This window comes from Oxyura jamaicensis, chromosome 23, assembly GCF_011077185.1.
Source record: "Oxyura jamaicensis isolate SHBP4307 breed ruddy duck chromosome 23, BPBGC_Ojam_1.0, whole genome shotgun sequence".
Lineage (NCBI taxonomy): Eukaryota > Metazoa > Chordata > Aves > Anseriformes > Anatidae > Oxyura > Oxyura jamaicensis.
In genome coordinates this window covers 1,296,619-1,321,923 of record NC_048915.1, presented here as the reverse complement: position 1 = coordinate 1,321,923, position 25,305 = coordinate 1,296,619, and the positions used below count along the sequence as shown (strand labels likewise).

The following is a 25,305-nucleotide window of genomic DNA, read 5'->3' as shown; positions in this document are numbered from 1 at the left end:
CTCCTGAAGCCATACACCAGGAGAGCCCAGGCCCTCCCCAGCAGCATCAGCTGCTCCAGAGACAAGACGTGGGTGGGACCTGACTTGGAGCTTCCAATGTGTCCCAAATCACAGCAAATAAACCCAAAATACCTCCTGGTTAGGGTACGTGCAGAGGAAAAGCTCCTGGTTCAGAGCCGTGTCTGAGGACCTGAGCCCTTCCCCACGAGCTGCATCGCCCTGGCCCCTGGGGTGAGCACCATGATGTAAAAAGGATTTTAAGTTCCCCAACCATGTTCAGAGAAGGGCAACAAAGCTGGCTGGAGGGCACGTCCTGCGAGGAGAGGCTGGGGACACTGGGTTGGTCTGGTTTGGAGAACTGGAGGCCGAGGGGTGTCCTCATTACAGAGGGGAAGCGGCGAGGGGAGGTGCTCACCCTCCCTGGGGGATGCTTGGACCCGACACCGGTGTGGTGGTTGTCCTGCGGTAGGCAGCTGAACGCCACCGCTACCGCTCTGTCACTGCCCCTCCTCAGAAGAGGAGGGGAAGAAGAAAAGGAAAGAAACGACTCACGGGTTGAGATCATTTAATTAAAGGAAAAATAATCATCAAGGGGAAAATATTATTAATTAAATAATTTAACTGAAGGGAAAAGGAAAATGGAAAAAGGGGGAAAAAAAAGAAAGAAAAGCAAAGACCATGTGGAAGCACAGAGGAAAGAAATCTCTCTACCTCCCACCAACAACTGATGCTTGACCACATCCTTGAAGCAGGGCCTCCAGGCACGTAGCCGTTGTTCGGGAGGACAGACGTTTTCACAAGAGCCCACCCCTCCCCTCTGCTTCCTTTTTCCACCTCTTATTGCAGACTGTGACCCCACATGGTATGGGATATCCCTTTGGTGGGTTTAGGGCAGCTGCCCTGGTGATGTTCCTTCCTCCCCTCTTGCCCACCCCCAGCCTGCTGCCTCTGGGGGGTCGGAGGGCGTCCTGGTGCGGTGCCAGCACTGCTCAGCAGCAGGCACAGCAGCGGTGATAGCAGGGCTCCATCCCAGCCAGACCCAGCACAGTTAGGGAAAACTTTCCCGGTTGTCAGACGCGGGAACAGGCTTCCTAGAGAGGGGGCTGTGCTTCAGCTTCAGCAGGAGTCTGGCAGTGGGACTTGATCGCTGTAGATCCTTTCCAACCAGAACTGTTCTAGTCTAGTCTAGTCTGTTATTCTTGTGCTTATTCTATTAAATTAATCGTATCCTATCCTATCCTACCCTACCCATCCCATCCCACCCCTCCCACCCCCCCCATCCCACCCACCCCACCCCACCCCCCCCACCCCCCCCCCCCTGACACCTCCCTTCCCACCTCCACATTCCCACTCCACACCCCGATTCCCACCCCGCTCCCGTACCTGGGACATCCTCCGGCCCCCCTTACTCTCCAGATCCCCCCCCCCGCACCCCCCCCCCCACCCACCCCGGGTCCCCCCCCCCCGCCCGGCCCGGGGGGCCCCCCCCCGCCCCCCCCCCCCCCTCCCCGTGCCCGTAGCCCCGTCCCGGGCCCGCCCCGCCGCTGCCCCCGCCCCGCAGACTCGGGCCCGCCCCGGGGAGGCGCCGCGCCGGGGCCGGGGAGCCGGGGGCGCACGATGGGGGCCTGCCTGGGGGTCTGCTCCGTGCTGAGCTGCGTGAGTGCCGGGGAACCGGAGCCGAACCGGTTCCGAGCCGCAGCGGCACCGGGTTCGGCTCCGGGACGGGACGGGAGGGGGTCCTGGGGAGCGCTGGGGGCACCCGGGGGGGGCGGTTTGGGGGCACCCTGGGGATGCGCCCCGGTGCAGTTCGGTGGGGGGGGCAGGGGGCACAGGAGGCACGGCACGGGGGAGGGGAAGCGGGGGGAGCGCAGGGGACCCCCCGGGGGAATGCGCGGGACCCCCCCCGGAGGGTGCCCCCCTTTGTACCCGGGGAAAGCAGGGGACCCCCGGGGGTTTGGAGGGGACCCCTGGGGGTTGTAGGGGACCCTCGGGGGGTGCCCCCCTCTGTCCCCGGGGGAAGCAGGGGATACCCGTGGCCAGGGGGCTCCCTTCACCCAGGGGTGTTTAAGGCAGCCCCATGGGGTTCGTCCCAGGGACACGTGGAGCTCATGAATGTCGTGCTCAGGGGGATCCCGTAGTACCAGGGCACCCCCCGGGGGTGTGTCCCATGCACCTGGGGGGGCTGTGGGGAGCTGGGGCACTCTTCTTACAGCGCTGAGGGAAATCAGGGTCCTGCCCCTGCGCCCAGCTCCGGGGAGGACTTGGGGTATCCTGGGCTCCCAGGGCATCCCAGGAGGGGGGCTCACACCCTGCCCCGATACACCTGGGGTGGGAAGCAGGGGCTGACACCCCCCTGTGCCATCCCAGCACCCTTCCTGTGAACCAGGGGCTGGGAGGGGGGCTCTGTGCGGGTGCCGTGCCCGGTGTTGTGCCTGGTGACGCAGGTGGGTGCTGCCGGTGCTGTGCCCGGTGACGTGCGCCCGGCGCTGCCTTCCTGGGCACGGGCTGGGGCAGGTCCCCGAAACCTCCCCGCCTGGCTGGGGACGGGGACAGGGCCGCTTTCGCAACTCGGCCTCGAAGTTCTGAGGGTTTCACTTGGCCCCGTTGGTGGTATCGGAAAAGCCAGGAGTTACTCTGGGGCAGGGCTGTGGAGGGTGTTGACATAATTCTGGATGGTTTCCCCCCCGAAAAAAAAAAAACATTTTGGCCCAGCGTAGAGTCACTTATAGGCCCTGTGTAGGGTCAGGCCCCTGCATTTCGCCTGGCTGGGGGGGCGATGCTGGGACCTGGTGCCCAGGGGTTCCCACCTCCCCAGCCTGCGCTGACCTCGTTGCCTTTGGTACTGATTAATTTGCCAGCTCATTAGGTGATGACTGGCTGCTTGGCGTTGCTTTTGGTTGACTCAGTCTCTGCATCCTCAGGGGTGTGGGGGCGAGGGCAGCCTGCAGGAGGGGGTGGTGCTGGGTTGCTGTTGGGTTTGGGCTGTGTAAACGGTGCCCGTTCTGCACCGACTGCTCCCCCAGCTGCCGTTCTGGCGGGGAGCCGTATTTTGTGAGGATGTCGATAGTGAAACCGGAGGGATTAATCTTTAATCTGCGGCAGCTGAAACCTGACGCTTCCTCGTCAGTCCACCGCGTTTGTGGGTCGCTTCCCTTCGTTTGCTTTTTCCGTCCTGCTGGATCCACCTTCGTACTCGTGGGCATCCCACAAAGCCCACTGGGGAGGTGCAATGGGGGGCTTCCAGTGCTGTGTTCCTACAGGCAGCTTCTCTTGCCTATTTTCCACTCACTTGCTCAAGAAAAACAAAGGAGAAGGCTGAAATCAAGAGCTGCCACTTCCCTTGCAAAGGTGCTCCAGAAGGGCAGTTGGTAGGCAGGTCCCCAGCGGCGAAGGGCCTCGTGGTGACGTGGGGCTCTCAGGTTACTGCCCTGCCCCGTTACGCTGGGTGGTGCCTCCCCGTGCCATAAAACCTGAAATGAGGCCACGGAGCGTGTCCTGTAAGAGCCTACCCTAAAGTCCAGCTCTGGTTGGACCTGGTGATCTTAGAGGTCTTTTCCAAGTTCAAAGGTTCTACGATGATGGAAAGCTCCAGGGGGACGTGGGCTCCCCAGCGCCTCGTACCTGCAGCACGGTGTCCCAGGGAATGTGGGATGCCCGGGGTCGTGCCTCCTGCAGGTGCTGGAGTGTGGGGTGCCATGCGGGAGTGTTCCCATGTGTAAGCACATCTCCTGGCCGTGCCCAGCCCATGTCTCTCCCTCTTTTGTCCGACTCTAACCAAGCCCTTGTTGCCTCATTTCTCTGTTAAGCAGAAGGCTGTGGGTGCTGGGGACGAGGCTCTGCACAGGCTGTGGGTTGTGCTGTGATGCCTGTGCACATCTTGCCATGCGTGCCGTGGTCACCCTGCAGCCACAAAGCCTGAACAGCCCCAACGGTGGGAAGTGACGGCAGCAGGGGGCTGAACCCCCAGATTCGGCCACCAAATGGCAAACCTCACGATTTTTCAGGCTGTTTTCAGTGGCCATTTCCTTTTTTTTTTTTTTTTTTTTTTTTTTTTTTTTTTAATTATTTTTTCAATTTGAAGCTTACATCCGGTAACACCGACACATTTTAAATGCATTCTTGTGCAAATGGTGCACTTAATGAGCCTGCAAGGAAGTAATCTCGAATCAAAGGCTCCTTTTTAACGTTATCAAGTCAAAAGCATGAAGTGATGTCCCTTGAGCAGCTCCGTCATGGTCCCTGAGGAAAGGTGAGCTCCTCTCGCCTGCTCAGCACAGCCTCTGGCTGGGCTGGATGCTGTAAAGGGGAACACATCAGGGAGGAGCTGATTTTGCTCGAGCAGTGACGTGCCAAGGTTTCAAAAATAGTTTCAAAGCTTCCTCTGGTGATTTTGGGGTGTCACAGTGAGCGCTGGGAACCTCCACGCTCCTGCATCTGAGGAGGGAGCTGCGTGTTTGATGTCCTTGCACAGCCACCCGAAAAGCTGTGTTTCTTTTCTACCATCTCTGTTTTTTTCCCCACGAATTTTAGGTTAGAGGGATGTGCGTTTTAGTTGATATGGACAGGTATCTAATCAACATCGATTGCTGGGCATAATTAAGGAAGTGTGTAGCCTTTTCTGGGTAGCAATGAGCGCACAACGCGCACATCCCCGTTACAGGAGGGAGCTGAGCCCTTCCAGTGTCTGCAGGCCTGTGGCCGGCTGAGGCCCCTCAAGTGCAGGGCAGAAAGAGCTGCTCGAGGGGAAGAAGAGAAGTGTCGAAAGCAAAATCAATCGATGAAGTTACTTGTAGATAGAGGGAAGGCAGTTTGGTGAGGACCAGCCAGTGCGATAGATGCTTAGCACGGGACCTTTTGCTACGAGTGGGTTAAGGGTTCAGAAATGTTTCTTGAGCCGTTTCTTACGTTGGTTATTCACTAACTTTATGCCCTTCTGGGAAATGGGGGGTTTGGACGTGGCCCTGCAGATGGGTGGCTCCACGGAGATGATGAAGGGCTGGAAGTTGTCCCTGTCCTGATCGGTCACATCCGGACCAGGACGTGGTGGCCAGGGCTGGCTGCTGGCCGTATCCTGCCCTCCTGCCCCCTGTCCAGCATTCAGCCCAACTTCATGTAAAACCCCTCGGCTATTCTTCCTTTAAGGGCCATGATTGCTGCTCAGGGTACTCCCAAACCTTGTAGGCATTAAATAAGCAGGTGAATACCCAGTGGGAACATTTCAAGGAGCGGTAGAGTCAAACTTGGCTCAGACCATCTGCAGGGATGCAAACAGCATCTCCCGAGTGCTTCTGTCACCATGGAGCTGGGGATTTGGGACACCAGAAACCGCCGTGGACTGCTGAGGATGCTGTGCCTCAGTTTTCCCACCTGTAAAATGCGTTTAGCAGCACGGCCTGCAGGGAGAGCTGGCAGAACTAGCTGGCTCCCCCATGCTGCTGGTATGGGATTTTTTTCCCCATTCCCTACTAGGTCGAAAAGGCTCCCCCCCCTTCCCATGCCCCCCCCGCTCTCGTTGCAGGTGTCCTGCCTGTGCGGCCCCGCATCATGCCTGCTCTGCGGCTGCTGCCCCTCGGCCAGGAACTCCACTGTCTCCCGCCTCCTCTTCACCTTCTTCCTCTTCCTCTGCACCCTCGTCTCCATCATCATGATCATCCCCGGCGTGGAGAAGGAGCTGCACAAGGTAACTCCTGCTGCCCTTGCGGAGGTGGCTGGACTCGATCATGCTGGGGAAGGGGTTCAGCGTGGGCTGGGTACGTGAGGCTGAATTAAAAATTGATGTTTTGGGGCGTGATGTTGCTTTTGATGCTTTTTTCAAAGCATATCGCCAGGAGAGGGTGTCACTGACCCCGGCTTTCCACGGAGATCACAGTGCAGTGGGATAAATCCCTGCAATATCAGTATTTCCCAGCGGTCTGCCCAAAATGTTTCCTACATCCCAGTTTGGGACCTTTTGGGAAATGCCATTTCACCCCAGCTTCCCAGTGCCCCGCAGGGTGGCCTTGGCAGGGTCACCCCGCCGATGTCCCCAGTTGTGCCTCCCTCTTGCTGGCCAGGTGAGGGTGCGGGGTGCTCGGGGAGCAGCCGGGGCGCTCACTCCTCATCTCCTCACCCCTGCAGCTCCCCGGCTTCTGCGAGGGCAGCGGCTCGGTGCTGGGGGTCCAAGTCCACGCTGACTGCAGCGGCTTCCTGGGCCACAAGGCCGTGTACCGCATGGGCTTCGCCGCCGCCTCCTTCTTCTTCCTCTTCGCCGTGCTCATGGTGTGCGTGCGCAGCAGCAAGGACCCGCGAGCCGCCGTGCAGAACGGGTGAGCGAGCCCCCACGCGTGGCTCGAAGCACGTTTGTGAGGAACCCATTTATTTTTTTTTTGCCCTTTTTGTCCCCATTCTGTTCATGGGGAAGGGGGGGATAAAGCAGAAAGGCAGTTTGAGCTCGCTCTCAGGTTTTGGGTTGAATGTGACACTTGTGGGGATTGTTGTACCCTCCAGTGCTGCATGTACCTGCAGGTGCAACGTGCTGGGAAATTTGGGATCCCACTCCCTTCTGGGGGATGCCTGGACCCTGGCTCCTGCACAAGCAGCTGAGCGGCCCCTGAGCGTGTTTTCCTGGGGATGGTGGTTTTGGGGGTGCAGCAGAGCCCCTGCCCCAGTGTTTTAGGAGCCACCGGGGGTTCACTCCCAGGGGCGATGGTTCCTGTTTGCTGACCTTGCCTCCCCTCCCCTCCTGCAGCTTCTGGCTCTTGAAGTTCATGGTGCTGGTGGGGCTCACGGTGGGGGCCTTCTACATCCCTGACGGCTCCTTCACCTCAGGTGAGGGGCTGCATGTGGGTGGTGGGGGGGGCCATGGGGTCTGCACCATCCTGCCCTCCGTGTCCCTGTGTCCTGGCGCTGGGTGCTGCCCTGATGCACCCAGCACTGACACGTTTGCCTTGCTAACGTCTTCCTCTCTTCCTCCCGCCACCCAAGTCTGGTTCTACTTCGGTGTGGTCGGCTCCTTCCTCTTCATCCTCATCCAGCTCATCCTCCTCATCGACTTCGCCCACTCCTGGAGCCAGCTGTGGCTGCGCAACGCGGGCGAGGGCAGCGCCAAGGGCTGGTACGCAGGTCGGTGCGGCTGCGCCTTGTGCCCTGCTGCCCCAGGGACCTCATCCTGGGGCTGGGCACTGCCCTGCGGCGATGGCCGGGGCTCTGCTCCAGCCCCCTTCCTTTTTTCCTTCCTCCCCCAGCCCTTTGCGCTGTCACCTTCATCTTGTACGCTGCCTCCATTGCGGCCATCGCCTTGCTCTATGTTTACTACACCAAGCCCCAGGGCTGCACGGAGGGCAAGGTCCTCATCAGCATCAACCTCATCCTCTGCGTCATCGTCTCGGCCATGTCCATCCTGCCCAAAATCCAGGTGAGGCGGCGGGGGGACCGGGAGGCTGGTGGTCCTGCCACCTCCCCTTGTCCTGGGACGAGCCCTGAGCGTCCCCGATGTGTTCGCAGGATGCCCAGCCGCACTCGGGGCTGCTGCAGGCGTCCCTCATCACCCTCTACACCGTCTTCATCACCTGGTCTGCCCTGGCCAACGTCCCCAGTAAGCACAGCGCGTCCTCAGGCTTGCTGCTCGGGGGGGGGGGGGGGGGGGGGGGGGGCGGGGGACAGGCACTGACCCCCCCGTGTGCCCCCCCAGACCAGGACTGTAACCCCACGCTGCTGCTGAGGAACAGCACCGGCTTGGCACCAGCTGCCCAGCCACTGACAACGTGGTGGGACGCCCCGAGCATCGTGGGGCTGGTGATCTTCATCCTCTGCACCCTCTTCATCAGGTAAGGATGTGGCGCGCTGGGCCCCTCTGCTTGCCCAGAGGCACCGGGAGGATTTTAGGGGAATTGGTGCTGCAGCTTTTAGGGTGTCAGGAGCCACGTCCCCCCAGACTGCCCTGCCACCTGAGGGACACCGCTGTGGGGCATCCCCATACCAGGGCACAGTCCCCCTGATCTGTCTGTCTGTCTGTCCGTCTGCAGCATCCGCTCCTCGGACCACACACAGGTCAACAAGATGATGCTGACGGAGGAGAGCGGGGCCGGGGCGAGTGCTGGGGATGCAGCAGCAGAGAGTGGGTTGCACCATGCCTATGACAACGAGCAGGATGGCGTCACCTACAGCTACAGCTTCTTCCACCTCTGCCTCCTCCTCGCCGCCCTCTACATCATGATGACGCTCACCAACTGGTACAGGTGGGCAGCACCCCCGGGGGCGTTCCCCCCCTCTGATCACCCCTTCTTGGGGTCCTCCTCGTACTTGGGCTGGGCACGGCTGCTGGGGATGGGTCCACGGGCGAGCAAACTTCACGGGCATCCCAATCAGGGTTAATTATTTGGAGATGGCTGAGCACCCTATGGATGTGCTCTGGGTGTGAGTTCGCTGGGTACCCACTTGCAGCATCCCCCCCCGTCCTTGCAGCATCCCTGCTGCACCCTGGGGACCTGGGGGAGCCGGGTGCCAGCCCTGGCGTGTCCCAGGCTGCAGCACCGGGGCTGCATCCCCCAGCGCATGGCTGGGGACCTCGGGGCTGGAGGGTGCCAGCGCGGCGCGGTGACGGGTGCCACCCTCTTGCCCTTTCAGGCCCGACGACAGCCTGCGGGTGCTGAGCAGCCCCTGGACGGCCGTGTGGGTGAAGATCTGCTCCAGCTGGGCCGGGCTCCTACTCTATGCCTGGACGCTGGTGGCTCCGCTGGTGCTGCCAGACCGGGACTTCAGCTGAGGCGGCTGCGGGCATCACCCCCCCAACGCCGGGGGCAGCCCCAGCTCCGCCTCGGCCCCAGCCTCGAGTTTTGCACGTGGGTTGTGCCTTCTTGCAGGTTTTCAGTCTTAACTTAAAAGGGATAAAGTGCCAAGCAGGGACAGTCAGCGAGAGGGCTGGGGCTTCCCTAAGGCCGTCTGTACCGCTGTTACGCTGCCCGTGCTTGCCTCGTGCCTTCAGCGGTGCCTCCAGCCGCCCTCCTCAGCCTTTGGAGGGTTGGGTTTGCCCGAGCTGCTCTCCTCTTGCTTGATGCCCTGGGACCGCGGTGCCTTCTGCAGGGGCTTTGGGGACCAGCCGTGACGAGGAGACGGGACCCGGCCACCAGCCTCTGCTGCTTCCCCAGCCAGCCTGGAGGAAAGCCAAGCTGGGGGCTGCGTGCCCCCTGCGTCCCCCCCAGCCTTGGAGGGTCGGCCGACTCCCCCAGGGCTCTCCCTGCCTCCTCAATAAAGTCTTGTTTGGAAAAAAAAAAGAAAAGAAAAAGGCATCTTTGTCCTTCTGGGCTCTTCTGTGGGGCTTTCTGGGGCACAGAGGGTATGGACCCAGCGCTGGGCTGAGGGCACAGTGTGCGTGCAAGCAGGGGAGCAGCATTTTGGGGCAGGGTGACTTGTGGTAGGGGGGCACCCCGAGCCCTAATCACAGCACCCGACAGCAGGGGCACCCCAGGATGGAAATGGTGTGCACCATGGTTGGGGGGCATGGTGGGGTACAGCATGTGCTGTGCTTCTGCCTGCTGCACCCTTCATGTTACACCCTGCACCCCTCAGTCTGCACCCTGCACCCCGCATCCACCCTGCACCCCGCATCCTCCACCCTGCACCCTGCTTCCTCCCGGAGACCGGGGCTGGGGGGGGCACGGGCAGATCTGGGTGCACAGCAGGAGGGGGTGTGCAGCACGGCGGGGACCCCCCCGTTCAGGGGTGCGCCCTGGGGGGGCCCTGGGGACGGGGGAGGGGGGGCTGTGCCCCGGGGGCCGCTCCCGGCTGCTTCCCTCCTCAGCACCGAGGCTGGACCGGGCCGGGGGAGGGGAGGGAAGGAGCAGGAGGGGCCGGGGGGCGGGGGGGGGGGTAGGGGGGGGCCGGGGGGGCGGGGAGGGGCGGGGGGGGGGCCGGGCCGTGCGGCTCAGGCGGGTCCCGACGGCAGCCACGAGGTGGTGCTGGAGGCACGCGCTGCAGGGCGCGTCCTGCGCAGTGCTGCGGGGGGTGCCGCGTGTCCGGCGTGCCGCGTCCTGTCCTGTCCTGCCCTGCATCGTGTGTCCTCCTCCATCGTGCGTGCTGTGTCCCGTCCTGTCCTGCGTGGCGTGTCCCTTCATCCTGCATGCTGCAACCTAAGTCCTGCACCCTTCGTTCTACGCCCTGCATCCTGCGCCCTTACCATCCGCCCAGCACCTTACAGCCCTCTTCGTTCATCCCGCACCTTGCACCCTACACGCTGCATCCTATGCCCTTTAACCGTCCTCATGTCTTGTGCGTGCTGCACCCTTCATCCTGCACCCTGCGCCCTTCAGTCTGCGTCCTACGTCCTGCACACGCTGGTCTGCATCGTGAACCCTGCACCGTCCACCCTCCCTCCTGCACCCTACACCCTGCATCCCGTCCTGCAGCCTTCACCCTCCACCACCATTCTCTTTGCACCCTGTACCTTGCAACCCCCATTTGCAACCTTCCTGCAGCCCCCTCTGGGAGACCCGGGGTGGGTGTGTGAGCAGAGCAGCTCCCGAGGAGCTCTGCAGAGCTGTGACAAGCCTTGGAGCGGCCAGCACCTGCCTATGTCTCCTAGCACACCTTAGGCAAGTGACACTTGCCCACACAGCGTGGTCCCCACGGCCTGCAGGGCCCTTCTCAGCCCTTCTCTGTAGGGTTTGCTGCCTGCATGTCCCACCGTGCAGGAGAGCCAAACCTGCTGCAGCTGGAGGTGACGCAGGGACAGGCCGCCTGTGCCAGCCCCCGGCCAGCAGCACGTCTCCTGCTACAGCCAGGATGCCTCATCCTGGGGATTTTCTCTGAAAGAAGAAATCCTTGTTCTTTTTTTTTTCCAGCTCTCCAGCTGGATCCAAACAGCTCTAGCGTGAAGCTGCGGGAATAACCCCGTGTCTGTTGGCCATTCCCGTGACTCCTCTCGGGAAGGTCAGAACTGCACAAGGTGCTGCCACGAGATTTGTTTCATTTCACCCCTATCCAGTATTGATCAGAATATGGACACTGTCGGCTCCCTGATGTCTTTATGGGGTATTTCAGAAAGTGCCCAGGTCCAGCCCCTTGCCCATCCTGCACTCCAGCCCCAGGCTGGGCAGGATCAGGCCCTGCTTTGCCCAGGGCAACGTCGGAAATTGAGGAAAAGCTCAAAGGTGATGGCTGCCTTGCCAAATCAAATGGAATTAAATAAAACAGAGATGGGTGTAGGCTAAGTCCCACAGGGCATGTCACCCTTCTGGAGCCCTGTGGGACACCGAGGGGTCCAGGACCTTGGTGGCATCTCCTGCAGCCCTCAGGTGGCTGGCAGAGGGGAACGCCAGGCCCGGGGCTGGGGGTCCCAAGCAGAGCCCCTCCCCCCCCATCAGTTTATTCTCTTTAATGCACAGTTTCTCTTGTTTTTATTTTATTCATGGGATTAACACATCAGGCAGCAGCCGGACTGGCTTTTGCTCAGAAGAGGAGGGGAAAGCGTTTACATAATTCATTTAAATGAGGCACCCGGGGAAATCCAAATTGGACTTCCAGCGTGTTTACACTGCCACGCAGAGCCCCATGATCCGCATCTGGAGCCATTAATGCCTCCCAGACGGACCGCAGAGCATGTATAATTAATTGTGCAGCAGAGCCATTGCCCAGCCTCCCAACAAACGCTCTCCCTCCCACTCAGAGGCAGCTTCATCAGCCCTGCACCCCCAGGGTGGGGATTTGTTTCAGGGCATCTTTCCTGTCTCCCAGGAATCCCAACCAAACCGACCCGGCTGAGCAGCCAGGGAAGTGTGGGGTGAAGGCAGCAGGAGGATGGACCCAGGGAGTTGTTAAATCACAGCTCCTTCGCTGGCCTTGGGGATGAGAAGTGGTGGTGAGGATGGTGGGGTCTGCATTCCATAGCAGAGCCCATTTTTGCTATGGCATCAGATTTTTTTTTTTTTTTTTTTTTTTCTATGCAAAAAGGAGAGATTTTGGACCCAGCAGCAGCCCGCGTGCTTCTGGGGCTGCTCAGGCTGCATTTGCCCCCAGCCATCCCCGTGCTGCTCTCTCCACCTCCAGCACTGCTGAAGAGCAGAGGAGAGATGAGAAGGAAGACAGGGGAAAAAAAATCGCGCTTGAACCCTGCTGCTAGAGAAACATCTGTATCTATAAATACCGTGATGTGAGCGGGAACAGGCTGTGTCTCCTGCAGCTCCCTAAGGCAGCAGAGCCACCTCGCCCCAGCTAACCTCGTTCCAGCACAGGCTCCTGTAACACAAACGAGTTGCTGCAGCTTTGCAGGTGATTTGGGGGGAAAAAGGGAAAAAAAAAAAAGCACCCCCTCCCCCCCAAAAATCCCAACCAACCAGAAAAAAAAAAAAAAGAGATCATCAGGAGTCCCCAGGGACCCGCTGGCATGTCCTGAGCCACTCGCTGTTTCCAGCTCATGGTTTTCCAAAAGCTCCCAGGCTGGTGGCACTGGGACACGATGTCCCTCTGCAGGTCCCCAGCCCATAGCCACCCCTTTCGGTGAGGCTGGGCTGAGCTTCTCCATCCCTCCAGCCTGTCTCCCGAGTGCCTGGACAATCCCACCCCAAGTGCTGTGCTCACACCCTGCTGGTGCCTTCGCTGGTGCTGGGGCTGCACTGGTGGGGACAATGCCAGGGTGAGGCTTTCCAGATCCCAAACTCGAGTTAACTCCAGGTCTAGAGACATGCGGTCAGCCCTGGATGAACTCAAATCCCTTCTCAGACAGCACAGAGGGGTGCACCCACAACAAGGGGGTGATGAGCTTGCCTGGACTCTGCAGCCCCCCATTCCCCATGCAGCAGTCGGGTGGGGAGCACGTATGGGACACCCTGCAGGCAGCACCCTGGTGTCACCCCACATTGCTCATCACACAGCACACATCCTTCATCCCCTCTTGGTGGCAGGAGGCAGCAGAAACAAGCACTGCAAGAGCTATTAGGACGTTTGCTTTCCCTGTCCCGGGGCTCCCTGTCTCTCTCCAATGCTCCTTTTGGGATTTCTTTCCTCCAAGCCGCACAGCACCACTGTTGTTCTTTTCTTTCTAGTATGATCTATGTTATCTGTGTTTGGATGGGGGCCACGAGCATCCCCTCCAGCCCAGGGCTGAGCACAGCATCATTTGGCTCGAGAAAGAGGGGCTGAGCCCCCCCCAGGCTCCAAAGATTCCAGTGGGGCTGAGCAATGAGTGGAAACATTTGCTCCGATAGACGCTTGCACCTTTGCCTCTATCTTTCAGCTGGGTCCCATTTGCAGTTTTTTTTCCCCTACTTTCTTTTTGGCTTCCCTCCACCCAAAATGCCGCCGAGGCAAGGCGTCACGTCCCAGCCTAGCAAAGCCTGGGCTGGTTCCAGGTCCTGGAGAAAGCCCAGCCCCGGGAGCATCCCCTGCCGCCCGGCACGTAGGGCTGCTCCAGATGGCCGTGCTGGGAGCCCCGGGTGCTGCCGCGCGTCCACGCTGACGGGAGCTGGGGAAGGACAGACGGACAGCCGACGTCACCCTCCTCCATGGGGTTTTCTTGGGTGCACTGGGGGGAGATTTGGGGCTTTTTTTTTTTTTTTTTTTTTTTTTTTTTTTTTAACTCCTTGTTACAAGCAGGGTTTTTCAGAAGCTCCCTTCTCTTTTGCTCTCTGACTCATCCCCTTCTGCCCCTGCAGCCGGGGCCGTGCAGCTCCCCACGTCCCCAGGGGCTCAGCAGCCTCCCCAAGGCCACCCCCCCGGTAATGCTGCAGTCACAAGGCCATTGGTGCTGTGGAGACTTCATGCCACCAAGCGAACACTTTCCTCTCTTCTCCACTACTTACAGCAGTGAATTCCAATGCAAGAAACAAGTTGCTCACCCCGGTATTGAGCAAGCAGAGATCCCCCTGCCCTGGTTGCTGAGGGGTCTCCAATGGCACCATGGTGCAGCCGGGCGATGTGGCAGTACAAGCACCGGGCAGCCTGCCCTGGGCTGCAGATTTTCTGCTCCACACTTCTTGGAAATTGTCCCATGACACCTGTAGCATCCCTACCGGGGTCCCACTGAAGGCTGGGGTAGGTGTTGGTTGCATTTTGGGGGGGCCCAGCAGTCCCTGGGCTGTCGGTACCCGCACGATGGAGATGCCATTTAGTGGGCACAGCGGTGGGGATGCACTGAGCCGGCTCCCTGCATCAAACACCCATGGGACCAACCCTTCCCAGCACTTCAGCCTCATCCAGGCTTCCGAATGCAGGTGGGCCGTTAATAATCGGCACGATTTGGGTCAGTAATAAATAACCTAACATCACGCCCAGCAGGGCTCTCGCTGGAGCAGCGCGGCCAGCAGGCAGCACGCGTCGCGCCGGGGGAACATCTGCAGAGCCACTTCTGCGTGCTGCTGCAAACGGCTTCTGTGCTGGGAATCAGAGTCAAAGGGAATTGTTGCAGTTTCGCTGACTTGGAGGAAATCTGATTAAAACACAAACAAGCTGAAGGGAATTGCACTGTACACAGAGCTGCCTGCCAGCCCATCCTCCCTCTGTCCTCATGGATGGAGAGAAGGGACCGGGCGCAGGCTGGTCCCATCCCATCCCTCTGTTCTCCATCACCACACGGAGCAGGAGCCCCCCTGGCTGCTCGGTGCTGCCCACACTTGCAGTCAGACCCAACCTGAGCACACACTTCTTTGGCACAATTCCCTGCTTGGGCTGAGCAAGGCAATGCTGCTAAGCCATGAGAAGGAGCAGCTGGGCGCACACAGCCGCTTGCATCTGCCTCCTCCCAAAGCTCTTTGTATCACCTGCAGGGCAAAACCCCAGGGATTTTGCAGAGGGGCTGCTCAGACAGAGGGAGATGGGCAGCTGGTGGAGAGCTGCTACGTGCTGGGGCTACCGGTGTGTGGTGGAGTTTGGGTGGCTGCTGTGTGACAGCAGCGTGCCAGGTCCATGAGGGAGGGATGCCCAGAGGTGGGCACCAGCTTTTGCTCAGCTCTGTGTGTTTTCAGTGATTTTTGCAGTTTGCAGGAGGTTGGACAGGGGAATGTGCAGGAGTCAAAAGGTAGGAATGGAAATAAGTCAGTTTGGAGGCTTGCATAAAAGCACGGAGGTGTCCTAGTGTAAGGCAGTGACACTAAACGTGCAAAATGCTTTGCAGCTAATGTAGTAGGGCGTTGCAGGAACCTCAGTCCCTGCACATTTGTGCTAATAATTGCTTTTTATGCACTGGAAAGTCTCTGCTGGTGCTCCGGACAGGAGAAGCTTCAGGCTGTGCTCTGGGGTCTGCAGCGGGGTCTGGCACACGGCAGTGCCCGCTCCTACAAGTCTGCAGCCTGGATTTGCAGAAGGATTTAAGGGCTTAGCTCCTGCTGCTCAGGCACCCAAGTGCCTTTGAAGGTCTGGGCAGGAGGATTTACGTGCAATTTGGCAGTGTCATTTTGTTGCTTCCAGTGGAAACAGCTGGGACGTGAGGACACAGGAGGGTTCCCCTTGCAGCCATGCCCTGAGCTCCACTCTCCAAACGTGCGCTGTAGCTGCAGCGATGCCTGTGGTCCTTCTGGATGCTGCAAAAGGACTCCAGACCTGGCTGCTGGTGGCCTTGCATTGCTCTTTCTTGGTGCCAGATAGCTTTGACTTCTCTATATTCTTGGGGTGAGAGCTTTAGCCAAAGTATCTAAAGTCCAGTAAATGTACATTTGGGTGCTGGAGACCACAAAAGCCCCCAGATCTCTGCTGCAGGTGCCCCGCTGGCAGCACGGGGCTCTTCCTGGAGCCATTCCTCAAAAAATGATCAGCCACGCTGGGGCCAGCCCTGGGGACCTGAGCAGGGAAAGCAAATCTGCAGAACGAGCCTCCCTGCCGTGCCCCGGTGCCTGTCCCCACGTCTCCCCGGGGACAGCAGCTGCTTGGGCCGCCTCTCCCTTTCTCACAGTCTTGTGCCGTGCTCATCACGAGGACATCAAAAATAAACGAGTGGCTCTGGCCCTCGCTTGGGGAGCTGCAGCCTCCGGGGCTGGATATGGCTGCAGAGTTCAGGGCTGTATCTGTATAAACCCTCACGAGCCCATGAAAACCCTGAATACATCATTCCCGACAGATGTTTCTCGATTTGCGCCTTAAATCCTCGGAGAAAAGTTAAACCCCGGTGGGACGCATCCTGCAGCATCCCCTCCATGCAAACCCCCTGGGGCTGCCTGGGCTGGAGCTGTTCCCAACCCTCTGCTGTGCTGCTCCTGCTGCCTGGTCCCCGCAGTGTTCTGGGGTGAGGCTGACTCACGATGGGCTTGTGACCGGCTCAGCCCCGCTCGCTCCCTTGCCCAGCTCCCACCAGCTGCTCGTCGCATCCTGTGCTCTTGCCGTGGAGCATCTCGGCTTGCATCACCAGGGTGCAACTGAATGACTGAATGCACCAGGTTTCTTATGGGCAATTGAGAGGTGTCAATTAAAATAAAATAAAAAAGGTATTAAGGGCTTTTTTTATTATTATTATTATTATTTTAATTTATTTTTTTGATTCCTAGGAAATTTGGCTCAAAGTTCTCCTTTGTTCACCAAGTATTCTCATGTTCTAAAGCACTCTGAATGTAAAATTTGAGGGTGAATCATATTTTCGCTTTAAATAAAACTCCTTCCATACTTAAGAATGTGTTTGTCATCGATTGTGTGACTTGTGTGATTGAGCGGTGGTTAGAAGGAATAAGGCAGCCAATAATTATCCCGAGGCTCCACCAAGGTGTGCTTTATTGAGGCAGACATGATGAAAGAGGCAATGTTTGTGGGAAGGAAAATGATTTTTTATTAGAGTAAATGATATCGCCAGAATATAAGGACCAGCTTGTAGCCACGGACAAGACTATGTCCATGGGTAACAGCAAGCGTGTCCTTTTTTTCCCTCCACATGCTATTTAACCTGCTGATGGCAGTGACTCACCCTGCAGACTTGCCTTGCTTCCATCCTCGCGCAGGCAGAGCTGTCACCGCGCTGTTACCCCAGGACAATAAAAGTCACGTTCCCATCTGCCAGGTGGATGAATTCCTTAAGGGATTTTTTGGAGCAGGTCTAGACACAGGGAAACGTTACATTTCCGTGCTGCAGGTCCCTCCTCGCTCTGGTGGTTTTTGTGCTAAGTGAGGAGCCCAGGGAGGTGCATGGACACATCCTGCATTCCCTGTGGTGCAGAGCCCCATCGGGCCCAGGCACATCCGTGGTGCTCCACTTTGGGAAACTGAGGTACGCTCATGGTGGTCCATTGCACCCTCATGCACCCAGGGCACCTTGAATCACTTCCCACGTCCCTTCCCTTACATCCTTCAGCACACCCCTAGTTTGCCCCTGCTGTGTTGAAGCTCAAGCCCGGAGGATGCACAGCCACGGAAGGTTAGCAGAGCCAAAAAATGACTGAAGTGTCTTTGAAAACTGACTGCAACATGAACCGAGATCGCAGCAAGCACGAGGTGTAAGCCTGGTGGCCAGCAGCCTTCGGAGAGCGGGGATTTACCACGGACACCTGCTGGGGAGCAGGGAAGGAGCAGCCCGGAGACCTGCCAGCATCTCGGATGGACGGGCAGGCAGGAGATGCTCCAGGCCCCCTTTGCATGGCTGCCACTTGGGACGAGTTAAAAACAACCCCAAAGACATCTGGGCTTGCAAAGTGAGGGAACACAGTGTTTGTATTGGAAACATCTGGAGCAGCGAACAATGTCTGCGCTCCCCGGGGGCAGGGGGTGGCAGACCAAATCCGTGCAAGTCTGTGCTGTGTTCCTGGGGAGGAGAGGTCACGGGGACCCTCCGGAGTCAGAGATCACCCCCGACAAAGGAGAGCAACAGCAAACACTTGGGAACCTGCTGAGGTTTGGCAGCTCCCCACTGCAGCTTATTTTGCCTCGTGAGGAGAAGGCCAAGACGGGACCTAACAGCATCCTCCAGCTCCTCGCAGGGCAGATAGGTGATGGATGGTGGGGCCAGGGTCGTGGTGCTGGCAGATGGGAAAACAAGGAGCAGGGGACACAGGCTGAGGAGGTCTGGGAGGTCCTTCCCAGCGGGGATGCTGCAGCCCTGGGATGGACTGGTGGGAACATCTCCATCCCTGGAGGTTTTCAAGGCTTGGCTTGGCAAAGCCGTGGGCAGCCAGCTCTAATGATGGTGACAGTGCTGCTCCACGGGGAGAAGGGGCTGGGGATCTCCAAAGTCCCTCCCAAGCAAGGATTGTGTGGTGCGACTGGAGGGAAATGCAAGGACCTGAACGTCACCAGCAGCAATGCTGAAGGGACAAACACCTTGGTGCCTAAAAAAATTCTCTCTTTTTTTTTTTCTTTTTTCTTTTTTCTTTTTCTTTCTTTTTTTTTTTTTTTTTTTTTTTGGCTAGTTTAAAAGCCTCTCAGTCACTCTGGGGAGCTCTCGATAGGAAACGGTCTAGACAGTTCCCTCGCAAAGACTTCCCCTTCCCACCATGGAGGAAGGGCTGGAAGGAGAGGGAAGGAAGCGAGTCCCACCTAGGGGTGTCACCGGGTGGCCGCAGGTCCCCAGCCTGGATCCTGGCTTTCCTCTGGTTGTGTGTGTCCAAGCAGTGAGGGTCGTGCAAGGAGGGGAAGTGTGAAGAGGACTCTTTGGATCACAGCCACCAAAAGCAAGGGGACGTGGGGGGTGCAGGACTTCTGGGTACCCCGTACCCTGGGGAGACGTTTGGTCCACCAGAGTTGGTGGAGCACAGCCCTGCACAGCCCTGCGTTGTCTTCTGGGTGTGCAATGTCCAGTCAGACCTTCTAAGATGTGAGCAGATCTGCTGGGCAGAAGGGACGAGGAGCTGTGCCACGGGGAGCTGTGCAGTCACCTGTACAAACGCTTTCCCCCAAATACATACACACACCCCTATATGTGTGCGTACACATGGATGGATATGTGTAGAGATGGATGCAAAGCAAACAGCCTACCCGCTGAGCACATGCTTCACCAGGAGCTTTCTTCGAGCAGCCTCAAACCTGGGCACCCTCTGGGGCTGAGTGGCCTGTCCCCATGTCCCCTCTCCAGCGGGGGTGATGGATGTGGGAAGGGCATGCAGGCGGGGAGGGGGCACAAGGAGATCTCCTTTTCACCCACGCACCCAATCCTCATGCCCCCCGGGTCCTCTGGACACCCCGGATCTCACGCTTCCCTCGGCAGCTCTCCAGCTTTCTGGTCAGGGTGACAACCGGGCTGTTCCAGCCGTGGCACAGCTGGATGCGAGGACAGGACGAACAAGCCCAGTGCTTGTCTACAAACCAGCAAAAATGAACCCATTGTTTCTCAAACAATTTTGGGAAGCGGTTCTGGAATCGCCGTGGCTCTTCAGGGGTGGGAAAAGGCTTGGGAAGGTGGGGGGCACAAGGCTGGAGATTGCCTGCAAGCAGATGGAGGGGACTTCTCCTCCCTGCTTGGCTCCGGGCTTGGGGAGAGAGCTTTTCCTAGGCAAAACCTCCCTGTCTGCAGAGGGGAGGTGTCCCCACCACCAGTCCTGCTGGCCGTGCCTCCCATCGCAGCGTGATGCAGGTGTCCCCCCCCGCACCCCCCGGGAGGCTGCCGTGCCCCACGCGGCGCCTAATTACTCCCTGCAAATGGCATCCTAATTTCCCTCCAGTTTGCTCTGTTTTTTGTCACTGACATGTTTTCGAGCTATTAATGACTCCCATTTGGGGTTATTCTTGGCTCCTCTGGAGGAAGCTGAGCGGCCAGACCTCAGAGGCGGTCGTGCCAGCACCACGCCATCGCCAGGGAGGAAATCAAGCAGAACCCACTGGTTTTAACAAGTTATTTGAAAAGCAGTTGCTTTTGCCCACGATACTCTTCTTCCTGCTTTTCCTGCCCTGCAAGACACCATTCTGTCTAGCTGTAGGGCAGCTGCCAGGGAAGGCAGCGGCAAGGCTGGGGACAGCCCAAGTCCCTCACCTCCCTGGCCATACCTGAGAACAACCACCTCACCCAGAAATACCCTTTTTGCAGCAATTTGGAGGTCACAGGGCCACCAGGAACCTCTGTAAGCACTTTGCACCCTAAAGCGGGGAAAATCCTTCTAAATATGTATCATTCTCCCGAGGTCAGCAGAAAAGTGTGGGTGGGTGCGAATGGCTCCTGCTGCTACGGCTCCGAGCTAAGAGCTCTGTGCCAGGCACTGCTTCTGCGGAGAGAGAATGCATCTGGGTGACTTTCTAGACCTCTGCATTCCCTGTTACCAGCTTTCCATGTGGCAGAAAAGACCCTGGGAGATGCATGGAACAGCAGGTGAAATATACATATATATATATTAGTTCCTATGGCATGATTTTGCTCTGGCACCTGTCACTCTGGTCCGAATTTGCCCTGTGAAGGGGACAGTGAAGAACATGCACAGCTGTTTTGCCGAAAGGTGAGCCAAAAGCACGATGCATCTCTATACCATCCATATCCACACATATCTTCTTCTCCCCAGACTGATCTACCCACATGCGATCTGCCACTCTGCAACTTATCTAGTCTTCCATGAAGCCTCCAGGGTGCTGGTGAGGAGCTGCTCTAGTTTATGAGCATGCCTGGAGTCTTTTCTATAGCTGGGTTAAAATCTTTGTTCCTTTTCCCTTCCCCATTCCCCACATTCTCCAGGGAGACGGGGGAACATTTCCAGCCAGTGAGGAATTTTCCACCTAAACACTTTTTCTGACCTAAAATTACTTATCATTTCTGCAGAAAACACTTAGAAAACAACTGCTCACTCAACAAATAAAAACCGTGGGTTCTCGTCTTCCAAAGAAAAGGAACTTTATCCTGCTTGGTGAGCACCTATAAATATTTTTTAATCAAAAGCCTTCACTGCAAATAAGCATCCCCATTATCTGTCCTGAGGGGCCCATCCCCGGAGTTTCCAGCCCCCCCAGATGAGGGCTGCGAGCCAGCAGCACATCAGCTTCCTGCAGAGCCGCTCAACTTCTTAAAACCACCAACACTCGGAAGGAAAGCCAAGGAACCCATCGGGCCCAGCCAGCGGGACTTGGCTGCCAGGGATGGTTGAACGCTGAACACACTTCTGACGGTGCTGTTGGCAGCTGTGCTTCCCTGGGCTTTGTGGACCCATCCTTGGAAGTGCTGCTGCTGCTTAATAGCAAACACGTGGGCATCTCGGCCCCTTCCCCTTCCAGCGCCGGGGTGCGGAGCAGAGGTAGAGGGCAGTGATGCTTCATCCCCTCTCATCCCAGCCGGCAGGACCTGCCTGAGCTCAGGGCTTGGCAGCAAGTCCTGGGCTGGCCTCGGCGCTGAGCTGGCAGCTAAATGGGCTCCTCCAGGCCAGATGGATGGAGGGAGGGTCAGCGTCTTGCTGCAGCATTGAACGCTGCCATCAGTGCAGGGATGAAGCTCCTCAGCCTTCCCTTTGCATTTGGTCCCCCTGATTTACCCACTTCAGATGCCTCCCAAGGGTCCCCCCCATCTGGGGTCTCCTGGGGCTGGGAGCATCTGGAGGGGGATCCCTCGCAGCTGGACGTCTGCTCCTTCAGTGCTTGCATTGCTTCACTGCTGCCCACGGTCACAAGGACTGGAAGACTTCCAGAAAGACTGCTCCCACCCCGACAAGTGCCTTGAAAGTTCCCTGATGAGCTGCAGCAGGGCTCACACGGTACCCAGAGCCATCCAAGGCATGAAACCTGCCCACCGGTTTCACCACGCAGGCTCTGGCAGCGTTCACAGGCTCCTTTCCACGGGTGAGTCAGGGAACTCCCCGTCACCAAACCTTTCTGCTGGGGCATGGCAGCCAGGAGAGTTTCTAACACTTTTTGCCTCGTCCTTCCCACTGCAGGATGGAAAGAGGATGGGAAATTGCCAGCAGGCAGGCAGGCAGCAGGACAAAGTGCTGCAGGGGGATGTGTGCCTGGGGTGCCGGGGACGTGAGGGGGATGGTGACCATCAGCGGGGCGAGCATGGGCGTGGGGTTACAGGGACCTGAACGATGCCTGCGTGGGAGCACGAGGCTTCCCCAGAGCAGGAGGCTTTGGTGGCTTCCCTTTGTACACACAACCCACAGAAGGCCCTTTGGAGCATAATGAAGAATGTTTTTATTTTATTATTATTATTATTATTATTTTCACAATAATTTATCTCCACTGAGATACAAGAATTCTTGAGAGGGGTCTCAGCTCTCCTCTGAGCATTTGCAGGCACCTCGGGGAGTCCCCTGCCCACATCAGGGCGCAGACCCTCATTCAGTGGCCCAGCAAAAAAGGGTTTCTGGGCACCAGAACCCCCTCCAAGGACCACACCAGATTCCTGAGGGCTCTTTGTCATTTCAGCCTTAAAACTTCCAGTGCAATGCAAGAATCCGCTGCAGTCCTGGCATCCCAAGCTTGAATCACACCCCGGGACATGGGACAACAGTAATCCTGTGATCACAGCAGTCTATATGTTAGCAAAGACAGCTATGCTCATGTTCAGACACATCTGTAGAACATGCTGACCATGCCTTATTGGAATATGATGTGGGATTGATTATTTGATTGGAAGCATAGAGATAATATATTTAAAGGGTTGTAAAATCTGACCCGAATTGCTTTTTGATTATTATTGCAAGCGGATTTAAGCTTGGAGTTGCTGATATAAAAACATAAGTAACATAATTAGCAACAAACATCCGTGTGGTGAGGTTTCTTTTATTACTTCATAATTTGAAACAGAAACTGTTTGTGGTATCTTCTGGGAAAAAAAAAAAATGCACAGAACGTCTGCTCCAGACAGTTTGAGACGAATATGCTGGATTCGATGAAAATGAAGGAACAGACTCCAAGGCCTGAAATCTGTTGATTTCTCTGCTGCTGTTATTTCCAGTTAAAGTGTCATCTCACTTGAATTTTCTATCAAAACTTTTTAAGATAGATTTGGAAATGTGTGAACCTCGGTCCCATCAGGATGTGTCTCGCACAGCGTGTTCCATGTAAGGTAGCAAAACCCAGCAGTGTGAGCGCTTGTCTCACAGCTTTTCCTGACACAGCTGCTGGAAGTGGGGATTTTTCACCGTCTTTTTAACTGAGAAAGAGCCCATGAGCAACACCACACCGTCCCAAACCCAACACTTGCTCCTCCAGATGACCCCCTCCGCCTGCTGACCACATCTGGCTGGTCACTGCGCTGGGATTCATTTGAAACAATCCCAGATCCTTAAAGGAAGAACAGGGATTCCCATATGCCATGACATCTGCAGGGAGAGTCATTCGCCCTAATGCAGCATCTAAAAATTAGACTACCAAAGGTTAACCGGTCCCCTTGGCTTCCCTGAAGGCAGCAGAGCATCTCGTAAGGGCAATTCGTCTCCCTGCGATGGGCTTCGCAGGCAGGGCAGATGACTCCCCATCTGGAGGTGCCTCTTGGTCCCTGCAGGCTGCCCATGGAGCATGAGGTGACATTTAAAGCTTAAAGCTAGGTCAGGTAGCTCTCACTCCTAGAATCTGTAAGTTACAAGGCTTCTGTGTTTTCCAGCCCCTGTTGTATCCGTGACCCAACAGAGGGGAGGAGGAGCAGGGAGCAGTCACTCGCCTGTCCTTGCCAGAGTGTCCTGAGAAACATCCATATCGGGGAGCAAAAACGTCTCTGAAGAAGACACCGAAGCCGATGAGCTAATTGTTGGCCCTGTCAGTGGGTATAGAAAATTTAGTGCCCGTGCTTCCACCGTGGACAGATGTGGGGAGGATGTGAACAGCAGGTTCTTGGAGGACTTTTTTTCGGAGAGGCACAGGGGGTATAAAACTCCCTGGGACCAGCCTGGCAGATGCTTCTGGAGAACCAAGGGAATAAGTGCTGTAATAGATATATAAATATCCATAATATTTATATATATTAGATAGATATATAAATAAAGGAGCTCAGTGAAGCCAGGTATCCTTCCCATGGGTCAAACCAGGGAAGGACTTCATACCCACACAAAGCCTGTGCAGCAGGAGGTAGCAGGGAGCTAACAAAGGCTGCAGCGCGAGGGGGAGCCAGTGTTGGACAGGGTCATCAGAGCAAAACTCACCCATGAAATTCCAGGCAATGAGTGTATTCCAGCAGTGAGAGCTGAAGACAGTCCCCATGAAGATGTGAAAGGCCTTGGCCAGCTGCTACAGGCAGAGGCACCAAGACTTGGAGGTGGTGGGGACTGGATGCTGGAAACGGTCACCAGCAGGAGGAAACCTTGGAGTTTTGGGCTCTGAGCAGTTCTGCAACTTAGCAAAAGTACTCGGTATCTGCGAGTCACATCAGGACAGCAGCGAGGATTACAGATACAGATTTATCTGCAGGTCTAACAGGGCACTTTCACTTCGGTGATGCTGATTTCTCTGCTGCTCACCAGCACCCAGAGGACATAATGTGTCAAACTGGAGGTGTTTGCAGATGAGAGATAACAACTGTTGAAAAATTAAATTAAGTGTCTTTAGAAAGTGTGAGCTGAGGTGCAGAAACAGAACAGCTGTAGCTGCAGCACCTGGGAAGCGGAGTGTGAGCTCGGGGAATGCAGGGGGGTGATAACATCTCGCCGTTTCACCCAGCAACAGGTCCTAGAGGTAAATTGTCACCGGGCCAGGGAGAGGGAAGCGGCCCTCGGAGCCATGAGAAAGCATGCGGGCAGGTTTCAAGAGGCGCATGTGGTCTTGCCAGTCCTTTTATCTGTGCTTTCAGTGCATGTGCTAACATTTATGTTCCCAGGGCCAGTTATGCCTTCATTTAACCCTTCTGTTTTGACCCAGGTGCTGGCAGCCTATCTGTCCGCTCAGGCAGGGGGAACACAACGGGGTGCTGGGGGGGGGGGAATCCTCTGTGCTTGGAGCAGCACTGCTGGCATCCCCTGGTCAGGGTGGGGGTACGGGAGGAAGCTGCCCTTTGTATGCAAGAAAATGTTTGCAAAAAAGTGCATTCCATTTGTCTGGAGTGCCCGGAGAACCGCAGGACACTCTGTTCCTACTTCTGAGCTCTCAGCTGCCCGGGGCAAGGAGGTGCAGTTTGGTGGCAGGGGATGCTGTGGGTGGCAGGTGCTGTGACACAGGGCACGCTGTGTCCACCCGGAGCCCAGACACAGGGGACAAGGGGACATCTCCTGGTCACAGTGCCTCTGAGGATGTCCCAGGCCATAAAGCAAACACGTGGCTTGAAGTGGGGCTGTGGCAGTGACCAGAGGGACAAAGAGGTCAAGTGAGCAGAGCTCCTCCAGCAGTCCAGGATTTGCCCTCCCCAGTCACACTGCAGGTCTGCCCTCCTGCTGAAAACACCAGCACATTTTCACCTCTCTGGTGCCAAATTCCTGCCTGTCCAAAGGGAACTGGCACAACAGACCCAGACAGGGTCATTTACCTTTTTCTCTCAAATGGAAGCAGGAAGACAAATGTGTTCTTTCACTTTTTCCAGGCAGCCCAAAT

General features: G+C 57.1%; 1 protein-coding gene across 1 annotated transcript; it reads left to right on the top strand.

Moving 5' to 3' along the window:
• Positions 1-1,573: 1,573 nt before the first annotated feature.
• Positions 1,574-9,262, top strand: SERINC2 (serine incorporator 2). The gene is made up of 10 exons (XM_035345535.1): positions 1,574-1,656; positions 5,519-5,680; positions 6,118-6,305; positions 6,728-6,807; positions 6,964-7,101; positions 7,224-7,393; positions 7,483-7,573; positions 7,670-7,805; positions 8,004-8,216; positions 8,605-9,262. Exons 1-10 carry the CDS (start codon positions 1,618-1,620, stop codon positions 8,741-8,743), a joined length of 1,356 nt encoding a protein of 451 aa, XP_035201426.1. The 5' UTR covers positions 1,574-1,617; the 3' UTR covers positions 8,744-9,262.
• Positions 9,263-25,305: the final 16,043 nt, after the last annotated feature.

Bases quoted from the DNA above. Each gene is read 5' to 3' on its own strand.
- SERINC2 (XM_035345535.1), top strand. From the start codon at position 1,618: ATGGGGGCCTGCCTGGGGGTCTGCTCCGTGCTGAGCTGC. The intron at 5,681-6,117 runs GTAACTCCTGCT...TCACCCCTGCAG, and splicing joins TGGAGAAGGAGCTGCACAAG to CTCCCCGGCTTCTGCGAGGG. The intron at 7,574-7,669 runs GTAAGCACAGCG...GTGCCCCCCCAG, and splicing joins TGCCCTGGCCAACGTCCCCA to ACCAGGACTGTAACCCCACG.